The 11,372-nt window shown below is 41.5% G+C and overlaps 1 protein-coding gene across 1 annotated transcript; it reads left to right on the forward strand.

Annotated features, from left to right (window-relative positions):
- Window positions 1-359: 359 nt before the first annotated feature.
- Window positions 360-9,404, forward strand: SOD2 (superoxide dismutase 2). The gene is made up of 5 exons (XM_067293527.1): window positions 360-467; window positions 1,781-1,983; window positions 5,596-5,712; window positions 7,372-7,551; window positions 8,885-9,404. The coding sequence occupies exons 1-5, from the start codon at window positions 439-441 to the stop codon at window positions 9,028-9,030; spliced, it is 675 nt and encodes a 224-aa protein (XP_067149628.1). The 5' UTR covers window positions 360-438; the 3' UTR covers window positions 9,031-9,404.
- The last annotated feature ends 1,968 nt before the right edge of the window (window positions 9,405-11,372 follow it).

An 11,372-nucleotide genomic window follows, 5' to 3' on the forward strand; every position in this document is an offset into this window, starting at 1 on the left:
TGCCCCTGGGCCTCCCCTTCCTGAGCAAGGGGGTCGGGCACCTCCTCCGCCCGAACCAAGACGAGCCTCGCACCGCTGCTCTGAGCTACGCGCTACCCAAACGGCTCGCGCCGCCTCCCGGACCCAGCCCCGGGCGCAGCGCCTGCAGGCGGCGACCTCACACCGGGCGGGACGGCGGTGCCCGGCCGGCGGCGACTGCTGCCTGTGCCACCGGCGCCCAGGAGCCGGGGCTCCGCCGCGCACGGGAAATCCACCCGTCTACAAATCCGCTATCCCACATTTCTCTCCCCCTGCTCTTGCGCTTGCCCCCGTGTTTCCGCCCAGCGCCGCGGGGGGCGGGCGGCGCCGGGGCGGGCGCAGGCGCAGCGCGGAGGGCGGCGGGTAGCGAGCAGCGTTGCGCTGCGCTGTCGGGGGGGTGCTCAGCTGCGAGCCGCCGCCATGTTGTGCCACCTCGCCTCGGCGGGCAGGTGGGAGCCGCGCCGCGCCGCGCCGCGCCGCGGGGGAAGGGGGGAGAAGGCGGCGGCAGCGGCTGCAGCGGGAGCTCAGCGGCAGCCGCGGCGTGAGGCGGTGGCGATACCGCCCTCTTCCTCCATGGCCGGGAGGCGGCGGCGGCGGGGGGCAGCCCGCTCCGCTCCGCTCCCCTCACCGGGGGGGGCGTCGGCTCCCCCCGTCGCGGGGCTCGTCGCCATTTCGGGCGGGCGGAGGCCGCGCGGCTGCTGCCGCCGCTGGCGCCGGGAGTTTGCCGCGGCCTCGCCGGGCGCCTCTCGGCTCTGCCGGCTGTTGTCTTTCAACCGCCTGGGGCTCTGCCCTGCTTGCTGCCCCCAATAAGCCCACGCTCTCCGCGGGGGTGCCGCCGGGCTCCCTCATCTTTGTCAGGCCGCGTCACCCCTGTGTGGGGCCTCCTCCGCTGCGACAGCCGCGCGGATTTTGTTGCTGCAGGGTCTCCTGCTTTATGCCAAGGTCACCTGCGAAAATACAAAAGGGCCTTGGGACCTGAGCTTCCTCCCATCCCAGCAGTTCTCCTTTCATTGCAGTTGCCATGCCTCACCAAAAAGCAAGGGGGAAAAGGGGTAGAGGTTGCCTGAAACGTTGTTTTCTTTGGTGGGCTTCCCCTCCCGCTTTCTGGTCACATAGTGTGTAGTTTCAGGTACCAGCCTTAAGAGCAGTGGAGCACGTGTATTTCTGCTGAAATACGTGGGGCTGCTGGCAGAAGAAAAGTTAATGTTATAACAGTTCTGTCCCAGGACCCCAGTGTCTGTTTAATTTTTCAACTTGTTTATTTTTTTAGTGCAGGGACCACTTAACCATTTTGGATGGTGAGGGAGTGAGATTTACCAGGGACGTTCTGTCTGGCTTCTGTTTAACCCAGTCAGTAAAGACTGGGTGAAGCTTTGAATGTTAGTGAGCTACTGCTGGCTTCCCCTTGCTCCCCCCACCTTTGCCTTGCCTGTTCGCATGTGGGAGGCTGAGTCTTTGTGGTGGCTTTGTGCAACACAGGCTGAGAACTGCAGCTTTACACTGTGAAGCCCTCTGTCTGTGTCCTTCCGGTGAATTCATCTTTGTAGTTAAGCTATAGAGTGTGTAGCTTCCAGCTCTTGAAACAGGAAAATAGGACTTCTTTATCTAAGATACTGCTAAGATATTAAGATGCTTTATCTAAGATACGTGTACTTATAGCAGCTGATCATAACAGTCATGGTTTGTCTAGTTCAGTGTTAAAGCACAAGTACTGAATAAAACTACTTCCTTCTGGGTTTTTCTTTTTTTTTCTCTCTTCCAGGAGCAGTGCTAAGTTGGTAGCGCCATTGGGATGCTTGGTCTCTAGGCAAAAGCACACTCTTCCAGATTTGCCGTATGACTATGGGGCTCTTGAACCTCATATTAATGCAGAAATCATGCAGTTGCACCATAGCAAGCATCATGCTACTTACGTAAACAACCTGAATGTTGCAGAGGAGAAATACAAAGAGGCTCTTGCAAAAGGTTTGTATATTCACAATCAACAGATGAAAGGGAAGCTAGTCAAAATACATGCTATAGGAAAAACAGGTTAACTTTTCTTTCCAGGGGAAATACTTTATTTTAAAAGTTTTGAAATATCTAATTCAAGCTTGCTTTTCTCTTTTTTTACAAAGTGAAATGTTTTAAGGAAAAAAACTTTTACTGTGAGCTTCGGTGGTGCTGATACTTAGAAGCTAGGTGTAGCTAAAAGCATGAATTCTGCCCTCTTTAGTGCTGTAAACCTAGAAGAAACTGCAGTGATTCCTGTGGATTTAGTCTGTATTTGCAGAAGTAACTGGAACCAAAGGCAAGTCAGTAGGAACTTGCAGTCATTTTATGGAACAAATGCTTTGTAATGAAAATGTAGTAACAAAATTATATGAAGCAAAACTTGTGTAACTGGATGGTTTTCACATCAGATGTTCTGTTGATTCTTATAGAATAACCTTTCAGACAGAGGTAAGAGAAAGGTGGTTAATACATATGACATTCAATGAAGAGATCTTAATCTTGCTGCCAGCTATGCCACTGGGTCAAATTAAGGGGTTATCTAGCTCACATGCCAGTGTGAGATGCTAAAATACACAGCAAACCATCTTGGATTTGTTTCTTAACTTCTCAAATTCAATCTTGAGCAACACTGACTTCTCTGAAAACTGTTACAGTCATTCTAGCCAAGTTCTGCTGAAACAGTTAAATGCCTTTTTTTTAATCCTTTCGATGTTTATGGGACTGATGAAAATGAATGAAGAGTGTTATATCTTATTAACAACATGGAAATATTTCCTGTTTTTTTTTCCTATACTTATCTTTCTAAAGATTCTCTACATATATGTGAGAGGTAATCAGTTCATAAATTCAGCTCTGACTGGCTGCCATGTGGTTCCACAGTGTAATTTAATTGCTTGGATGACAGTGAGAATTATGAATATCTGAGTAAACTGGAACCCCGTAGCCCCTGAGAAATAACGGGTGTGCTTGAATAATGAATGTTGATTACTTATGAAAGATTAGAGATTTTCAAGCGTCTAAGTAAGCCTAAAAATATCTTGTGCAGTCTAAATTAAGGAACTAATGAGATTCCATTAAAAATTGTGACATCAAGATTGCTTGTTGCTTTGTCCTGCCATTGATGGATCTAGGAAAGTTGTATTCCAGCGATTAATTAGCGCAAATAGAACTGAGGAGGGAATCTAAACTTGAAGAAATTGGTATACCTGTTGCTGCTGTTATTAGTTATGTTTAGTGCCTAAGGTTTCAATCACTAGTGGTGGCAGAATTATTGGGTAGCAAAGATGTCTGCAGTGTTGTGGATCCTCTGACATATTTTTAACAAATACTACCCTTTGATGAGCTCTCGTAACTTGCTGCTGGACGTAGTGTACCTAGATGGAGAACTTAAATTTTCCTTAAGGATTTTTGTGGGCGTTACTTTGCAAGTGAATAATATATTGGTGGTTATCATGAACATGGTACATATTTGCTTACAGTATGTTTTTTTGTGTTTTGATTTGGCTCTGTTCCTAATTGACATTCCAATGTACTATACATATAATATTTTGACCTTCATTATAAAACCAGGCTTTAGGAAAGAGCAAAGTCTGAACTGCTGCCTAATTCTGTCAGTACTGTTCTTCCATACTTAAAAACTGAGCACAACCAAAATTTTCTGCACCAACGTTCAAAATTGTTTTACACAACGCATTTAATTGTCATTTAATACCTCTTTCAGATAACGCAACCTTGCTATTGGCTTTCGTTCAGCAGTAGAAAATAAATTATTCTTTTCTGATCATCTTTAGCATGTTCTTAATCTATCTACATCTACTTAGGTAACTCAGCTAAAACTCTGGGCTGAGTCCCACGAGCTTATGTTGTCAGCTCTTTTGAAAATCAGTATGCAATTCTGTGTCTGGGACCAACACAGGAAGTAATATCTTTGTTCCAGAAAGCTTTCGGCATAAGCTATTTTACTGAGTGTTGTGTGACACCTGACATCCTTAACTTGATACCTGAATTCAGCATCTACCATTTGTACCAGCTACAAGGGATGCTTTGTTCCCGTCCTGTTTCTGTCTGGTTTTGTTGCTCTGGGTATGATTGTGACTGCAGGTACAGAGACCACACACTAATAACAGCTTTTTTTAAACTCATAGGTTTATTTCTGAATGGGAAAAAATTCAACCTATATTGCACTTAAAAGTGAATTTTTGTAGAGACAAAGTTACTCTTAAGAAAGGTTTATAGAAAATTGTGCTTACCTTCTGTGTCTTAAGGAAACACTTTACTATAACAGTGATCATTTCCAGCAAAAATGAAAAGTCATGGGTGCTTGACTGAGCACTGCTGTGATTTATTTTAACAGAGCTCTGAATGCTGTTTTTTGGGACTTGTGAGTCATTGGAGCTTAACATCTTCAACCAGATGTTTTATTCATAGGAGGCCTACCAAGGCTGTTGTAGTTTCTTACGGGTACGAGGCAATACTGAGAACCTGTAATCCTATGTTAAAACCTTAGAAACAGGTGTGCTACTGCTGCACTCCCTGCCCTCATGTCTTTCTATGACTCATTCACTCCTATAGGAAGACTTCCAGCACTGATTCCTGAAAGTGAGTGGAAGAAACAGTTGTTTGCATTGATTTCGTGTGAGAGAATGTATTGTAGCAGTGGACAAAGCTTCAAAGAACTGCCAAAAAAGCAACAAATTCTTTTAAAGTCAAAATAGCATACAAAACAACGGTACTAAAGTTTCTCTCCTTTAGAGATATAAGGCACCAGTGAATGTTTTAAGGAATGTGACATGTGGAGGGGAAGAAGCACAGGGCTGTCTGATCTTGGGTGACATAAGGATTAGCTATATGCAGAGCTGGAAGCAAAGGTTGGGATTACATGTAAACTACTCGTATGGTCTGTGGAAGCTTCTAAATGGAGTCCTGATGTTTGTTTTTCTCTTGGAGTTAAAAGCCTGCTTGGACTGAGAATAGATGGGGAGTTCACCAATGTTTAACAGTGGTATTTGGAAGAGAGGTTTCTGATGCAAAATTCTGAATGAGGGGAGCTTTTTGTTCATGTATGTACTCACTGTACTCATCGACTTTCTGGAGCACAATCTATTTGCCCTGTGAATATTTTAAGAAGTTTTAAAATTCTTAACTTGCAAATCAATGAAGCTAATGGGCACGCAGTGGTGTTCTTTTGTAGTAATAATACTGGGAAGCTTACAGATGCTAGTCTTTAAAATGTTCTGGTTCCACTAGTTGCTTTATCCTGCTATGGAGTGGCAGTAGATACTTGCATACCCTGTGTGTAGTGTGGGTTGCCTGATAGGTGCAATATTGGCACATCACATATCATTATGGGATAAGAAAAGGTAGTTTGAAATCTTTAACATGGTTTATGACAGTGGCTATTTAAAATATTGATAATCACAACCTCTTTTTTTCCATAGACATGTTATAGGTTTGTAAGACTAATAGGTTTGGACTATAGGTTTGTAAGACAGATTTTGGAGAGCAGTGGGTGCCTAGTTGTTACTTAGTGACTACTGTAGTGATGTTGTTTTTATTAATTTTTTTTATCTTCTGCATCTTTAGGTGATGTTACAGCTCAGGTGTCTCTTCAGCCTGCGATTAAGTTCAATGGTGGGGGTCATATCAATCACACCATCTTCTGGACTAACCTTTCTCCTAATGGAGGAGGAGAGCCTAAAGGTTAGTGTTTGTTATTGTGGTTTATTGAGTCAATTTTAATTGACTGTTAGAACTGATGGTCTTTTCTCTCTTTGGAAGAGTCCAAAGGATCTTTATTTTTCAGAGTTAATTTGCCTTTCTGTGACAATTATCACCGTTCTGAGGAATTCAGGGTCTTTTGGATGAAAGGCAAAATACAAAAACCTGGTCCTGTGCTAAGTATTTTTAATTTCTAACGTTGATTACCTGTACGCTGCAAAATAATTGGCTATTGCTATAAATTATCCCTTCCGTCGTCTTAAGAGAAAATAGTTACCCAAAGCTGTGCTAATAAAGATACGACATACATGTACTCAGTTCACATGGAGATCCAGAGATCATGTACAACCCAGTGTAGTGGCTGGATTGAGTTGTATTAACTGACCACTCACTGCTTTCCATGGTAGCCTACACTCTGGTTTGGGGCATAAACTTTCAGCCCTCTACATTTGACAGCCTGAGGGCTGAGCGACAGATCTTCTGAAGGTTCATCTCAGTTGTTTCCGTGTCTTATTCAGCCATGCTAGCAGTGAAGTGATGCATGTGTTCTTGTGGAACTTTCCAGGAACAAGTTTTTTCGTGAAGCCTGGTGTAGTTAATCATCCCGAAATGTCATGATTGTTACTCTAAGAACAACTTTTTTTCATTATTCTTAACCTGATTAGTGTAGCTGTGCTAATAATTTGGCAAAGAATAGTCCTGCCACTGTAGTACAGTCTAATCCAATAGCAACAGAAAAATCTGAAAAAAACAGAAAAAACAAATGGATGAGCAAAACTGGCTTTGGCATAAATTCTCTGCTTAAGGCGATAATATACAAATGAAATCATGAAATGTAACTTTATGCTCTGTTTTGAGCAGTCAGTAAGCTTTATGTCAATAAAAAGTCAGCCTAAAATACCATCTTTTAGTTTGAACTGAATCATTCAGGGCTTTTGTAGGAGACCTGCTAAAGCCTCTCTGAGATGCACTGGCAGCTATCACCAAGAGACTGACTTTCAAAATCTTCTGTCTGAGGGTTGGAGGGATAAACAATGAGTTCTTCAGCATGGCACTGTATGAAGTATTCTTACGTTGTAATCTTACACAGCTAATGAGCAGCACAGACACCTTCAGGTCTAGAATAAACGTTTATGTATCTGAAAACCAAAAGTGCGCTAGGGTGTAGGGGAGAGGAAATAGTCTGAAAGACTTTGTGTACGTTCATTTATACAGATGTGAAGGACATCTAAATATTTCTTTGTACTAAGACAAAGAAATCACAGCTGTTCTGTGTTGCTCTTTTAGATATGCTGATCAAAAAAGCTTTCTTATCTTTTTTCCTAGACCTCCTCTGTGGTGTTTCCTTGTCTTTTAGACAAGAATGTAAACTCCTGCCTGCCCTGCTGATAGCACCATGGTGGTGTCTTTGACGATGTCATCTGACTACTGCACTAAATTCTTTCCTGTTATCTTGCTCTATTAAGCAGGTCAGGACAGAACTGTTAGTTAATGATGCAACTACCCTGTCTAGAGACTTCCTTCCTTCAGATCCCAAATGCTTCTACTTCTCTCTGTCTTTCATCCTATCTCCAGGAGATGTATGGAAATAGAAGAATGTTAAGTACCTGACGTTCTGCGATGTTCTTGTGTTTTTTTTAGGAGAATTGATGGAAGCCATCAAGCGTGACTTTGGTTCCTTTGCGAACTTCAAGGAGAAGCTGACAGCTGTATCAGTTGGTGTCCAAGGATCAGGCTGGGGATGGCTTGGGTATAACAAAGAGCAGGGACGCCTACAAATTGCAGCCTGTGCAAATCAAGATCCTCTGCAAGGAACAACAGGTCAGGTTTCTCTCCTTCCCCTTCACTTCTCTCTTTGTAGATTTCAGAGACAAGTGTATCTGATCTGAAAAGGCATTTTTAGACAACTGATGAGAAGAAATCACTGGATAAATAGGGCTGGAAACTGTCTGAATATCATTCTAGCAAAAATGAAAAACAGTTGCAGTTTTTAAAACAGCATCTCTACAAACTCTGTGGAGAGTAGTAGGGTTTACAGTCTGTCTAGTGAAAGGGAAAATAAGTGAGGTATATTGTGGAAGCTATCCCTTTTAGGCAATAGTTTTAGCTGAGACTCTTTCAAACTGTTCCTAAGTAACTGGAGTACCTCACCTATGAAGAGTATTGGGAAGATTAAGTTTCTTACCTTTAGATTGTTTCTTCTGACAGAGGAGCTACTCACAGAACCGTTTGCATTAGGCCAGACAACAGAAGAGAAGAAGGTGCATATAATAACTTTTGTTTTGAAATAGGCTAAATTTAAAATGGTAGGCTTATAACATGCTTCCTTTGTCAGTTAAATCAGCCTTGGATGGGGATAATTCTTATGGCTAAGCAAACACAATAATGCTGGCCGTACCCTTTTAAAGGTATTTTTACTTGTATAGAGACATGGGAATGATGATGACAGGCCAGACACTTTCCACAGACAGAAGATCTCATGTCCAATGAGAATCCTGTCCGTGGTGGCTGCTTGTTCAAATCCTATTGCAGATATCTTTAAAACATCCTCTGTGGAATTCACAGAGAATGCCTAGGAATACCATGTATTGTTCATATCTACTGTCAACATCTACAGCAGTCCATGTATTGCTTATTAGTAGGAGAAAAAAAATTTACTACAGGGAAGTACAGCATAAGGCAGGTACATTTCACTCCCCCACCCCTCCAAAAAAACCCCCTCTCAGTTAAACATATTTCTTGTTGACTTTTTTTATCACAAAAGCAAGGAAAGTAATTGGTCACTTAACTGGAAGCAAACTGTTAGGACATGAGACTCTTCTGTGGTGCAATGTTTAAGGAAAATGCTTGCATAACTGTGAAAGATGTAAACTTTTCAAAACAGACTTTATCTAGTTTCAGTCATGTCTTCAAGAAAGTTCTAAAGTACTCATAGGTGTTTATCTTAATCAGCTCATTTGATTCATACAGTGTATGTGCGTTTGGAGAACAAGCAATCTGTAAAATGTAGCAATGAGCACCTGTGTGCTGGAGAGTTCTTTGTCTCCTGCAGATAAAGACTCAGGAATCTAGTGCAACTTGGGGATGCAAAATAATATTTTACATGTAAAGAATGTTTTCATAAATTTACAAATTTTATCCTCCTTTTTTATAGGTCTTATTCCTTTGCTAGGAATTGATGTATGGGAACATGCTTATTATCTTCAGTATAAAAATGTTCGACCTGATTATTTGAAAGCCATCTGGAATGTGATCAACTGGGAGAATGTATCTTCAAGATATGCGTCCTGCAAAAAGTAGAGTGGAATTCTTGCACAGACTACTAAAATGGCACCACTTCTATTTTAATACCACTCTTGTAGTAGTGTCTGTGGCTTACAAATGAGTGGCTCTGCTGCAGAAAACACTTAGCTCATCCAGCAAAAGCATTTCATAATCAAGCAAAATGTGTGCTTGTCTATTCCTGAGAGAGGTATTTACTTAGATTTTTGAAGCTTTAAACTTGTGAGACAGAGAGAGAGACTTTAAATGATTTTTTCCACTGCGTATAGAAACATAACTGACCTTTTTTAAGGTTAATGAGGTAATGGATTTCCTTGTGGCACTTAAATATCAAAGTAGAAACATGTACTTGATGTTGCTATAAACAAATAAAACTCAAAAGAAGAATCTTACCTAACTGTTTAAAACTGACTCATTTTTGGTAATAGTTGGTCCAGTTACTTACTTGCTTTGAAGATGGTTGGAGGAGTGCCTTTTGTAATTTGTTGTATTACAGGCTGTGGAACTTTCCTAGACATTAAGATGGGCATAAGGGAAGGCAGTCATTGCTGTCCCTTCTGAACAGACGTGACTGTCTTCAGTCATCAGAAGAATCCATGTTTTGGACCCTCCCCTTTCCTCGATCTCTTACATGAGATCTTCATTTATTGCACTGATGTACTAACTTTTGAAGTGTTACTTTGAACAAGAGATTACAGTACTGGGTCGGACTAAATGGTTCGGGTAGAAACTTAATGGTGGCATGCAATACTCATTCCATACTAGTTGTTAAAGCATATCCTAAAACACCCTTTAACTTTAGAGACTGATTAGGTGCATCCATCAAGTATAAATTGTCCCCGCATAGCTTTCTTCCTGAAGCAGTTATAACAAGTTAAACTTAATGTTTGAGGCAGGAATGGAATACTGTCTGGTGCAAAGGAGCATGCCTGGATAGGTCTTCAAAAAATATGAGAAAAGGTTAGTGTGTTTGTTTACTCTGCTACTTCTGTCTTAAGTATTTCAGACTGGGTGCTACTGGACTTGCATAGTACCTTGTACATAAGTTTTTCTGAGCTTGCTCAGTATGCTGCTTTACGTTCAGGATGAATTCTGAGAGGAACAAGGAAAAGATTTACTTCATACTTCAAAATTGCAGTCTGGTAATGTAAGATTAAGGGAAGAAGTGTTTTTTAAAAAAAAGAAAATAAATGCCTTTCATCAGGTGATGCAGGAAAACTACCATAGAAGTAATCTCTTGGTCTCCATCCAAAGCTTTAACTAGTTGGATATCTCTGTTGTGAATAAAAGTGAGTTGTGTAAGATGACTTATTTCAAATTTAATGTGTTTTTTTCTACTATGTGATCTTCTTTCTGTATGCCTAGTTCTCATCTCGAATATGCAGTTTGAGCTTCTGCTTAAGTCTGCCTCAAAGCAGGATCTTGTTTAAAACTTAGATTCTTCAGGGCCCTCAGATCCTTCGTCTACTGCTGAGGGGGCATGTGCAGTGATGAAGAAAAGTAAGCCTGCTGGTAATCAATTTGGAAGCTTTCAGTTTCATTTAAAAAAAGCTCAGACTTCAGAAAGGTCCGTATTTACGCTGTCTGCAAAATCCTCTGAAAATCTGGGGAGTTGGTGTTGGAGTGTCTGTATCACAAAATATGCTCAGCTTTTCCTCTTAGAGAGGAGGCCTGGGTTTCTATGAGTAAAACACTAACATCACATACACTTTTTTCCCCTGATAGATGCTTCTGGCAGAAAGAGTTGTACATCCTATGTGGTGGTACTTATGAAGTAAAGCTAAATCTTTGCTGTAGTAGTCTACTGGGGTGATCAGTCTATGTTTTGAAATCCATCTTCCTAACTTAATGCTGCCAACTTCTGTTTTCATGCATTTCCTTCTAAGCATTCCAGAATGCTTAAATTCATGCAAAATACATCATGTAGCCCCTAATTCTCTTGCTGTGAGACCATTGAGGCAAATCCTTTTTAGCAACTTAATTAACTACAGAATTGAATAACACTGTTGATAATTAGAAGGTGGAGAAAGGAACAGTATTTACCATTGCTTGTAAATCTTATGTATTTCTAGGAAGCAACCAGTAGCCAGCTAGTATGTGAAACTTAATTGTGGCAAGTTAGTTGCTAAATGCATTGATATATGTGGATTATGCTTTTGTGGTGTTTGGGGTTTTTTGTTTGTTTTTTCTGTTGAGTTGGTATCTGGACAGATAAAGGCAGATACTTGGATTTCAGTTGTCAGACTTCAGCTATTGAAATTCTGCAGATAAAGAGGGTTGAATGGGATGGAGAGAGAGAAGCAGTGACATTTTTTCTAGAGAAGGAACAAGGACTTGAGATAAGAAGAGAATCCTTTGTT

This window comes from Apteryx mantelli, chromosome 3 (genome assembly GCF_036417845.1).
Source record: "Apteryx mantelli isolate bAptMan1 chromosome 3, bAptMan1.hap1, whole genome shotgun sequence".
NCBI classification, from domain to species: domain Eukaryota; kingdom Metazoa; phylum Chordata; class Aves; order Apterygiformes; family Apterygidae; genus Apteryx; species Apteryx mantelli.

Bases quoted from the DNA above. Each gene is read 5' to 3' on its own strand.
- SOD2 (XM_067293527.1), top strand. From the start codon at position 439: ATGTTGTGCCACCTCGCCTCGGCGGGCAG. The intron at 5,713-7,371 runs GTTAGTGTTTGT...TGTTTTTTTTAG, and splicing joins TGGAGGAGGAGAGCCTAAAG to GAGAATTGATGGAAGCCATC. The intron at 7,552-8,884 runs GTCAGGTTTCTC...CCTTTTTTATAG, and splicing joins TCCTCTGCAAGGAACAACAG to GTCTTATTCCTTTGCTAGGA.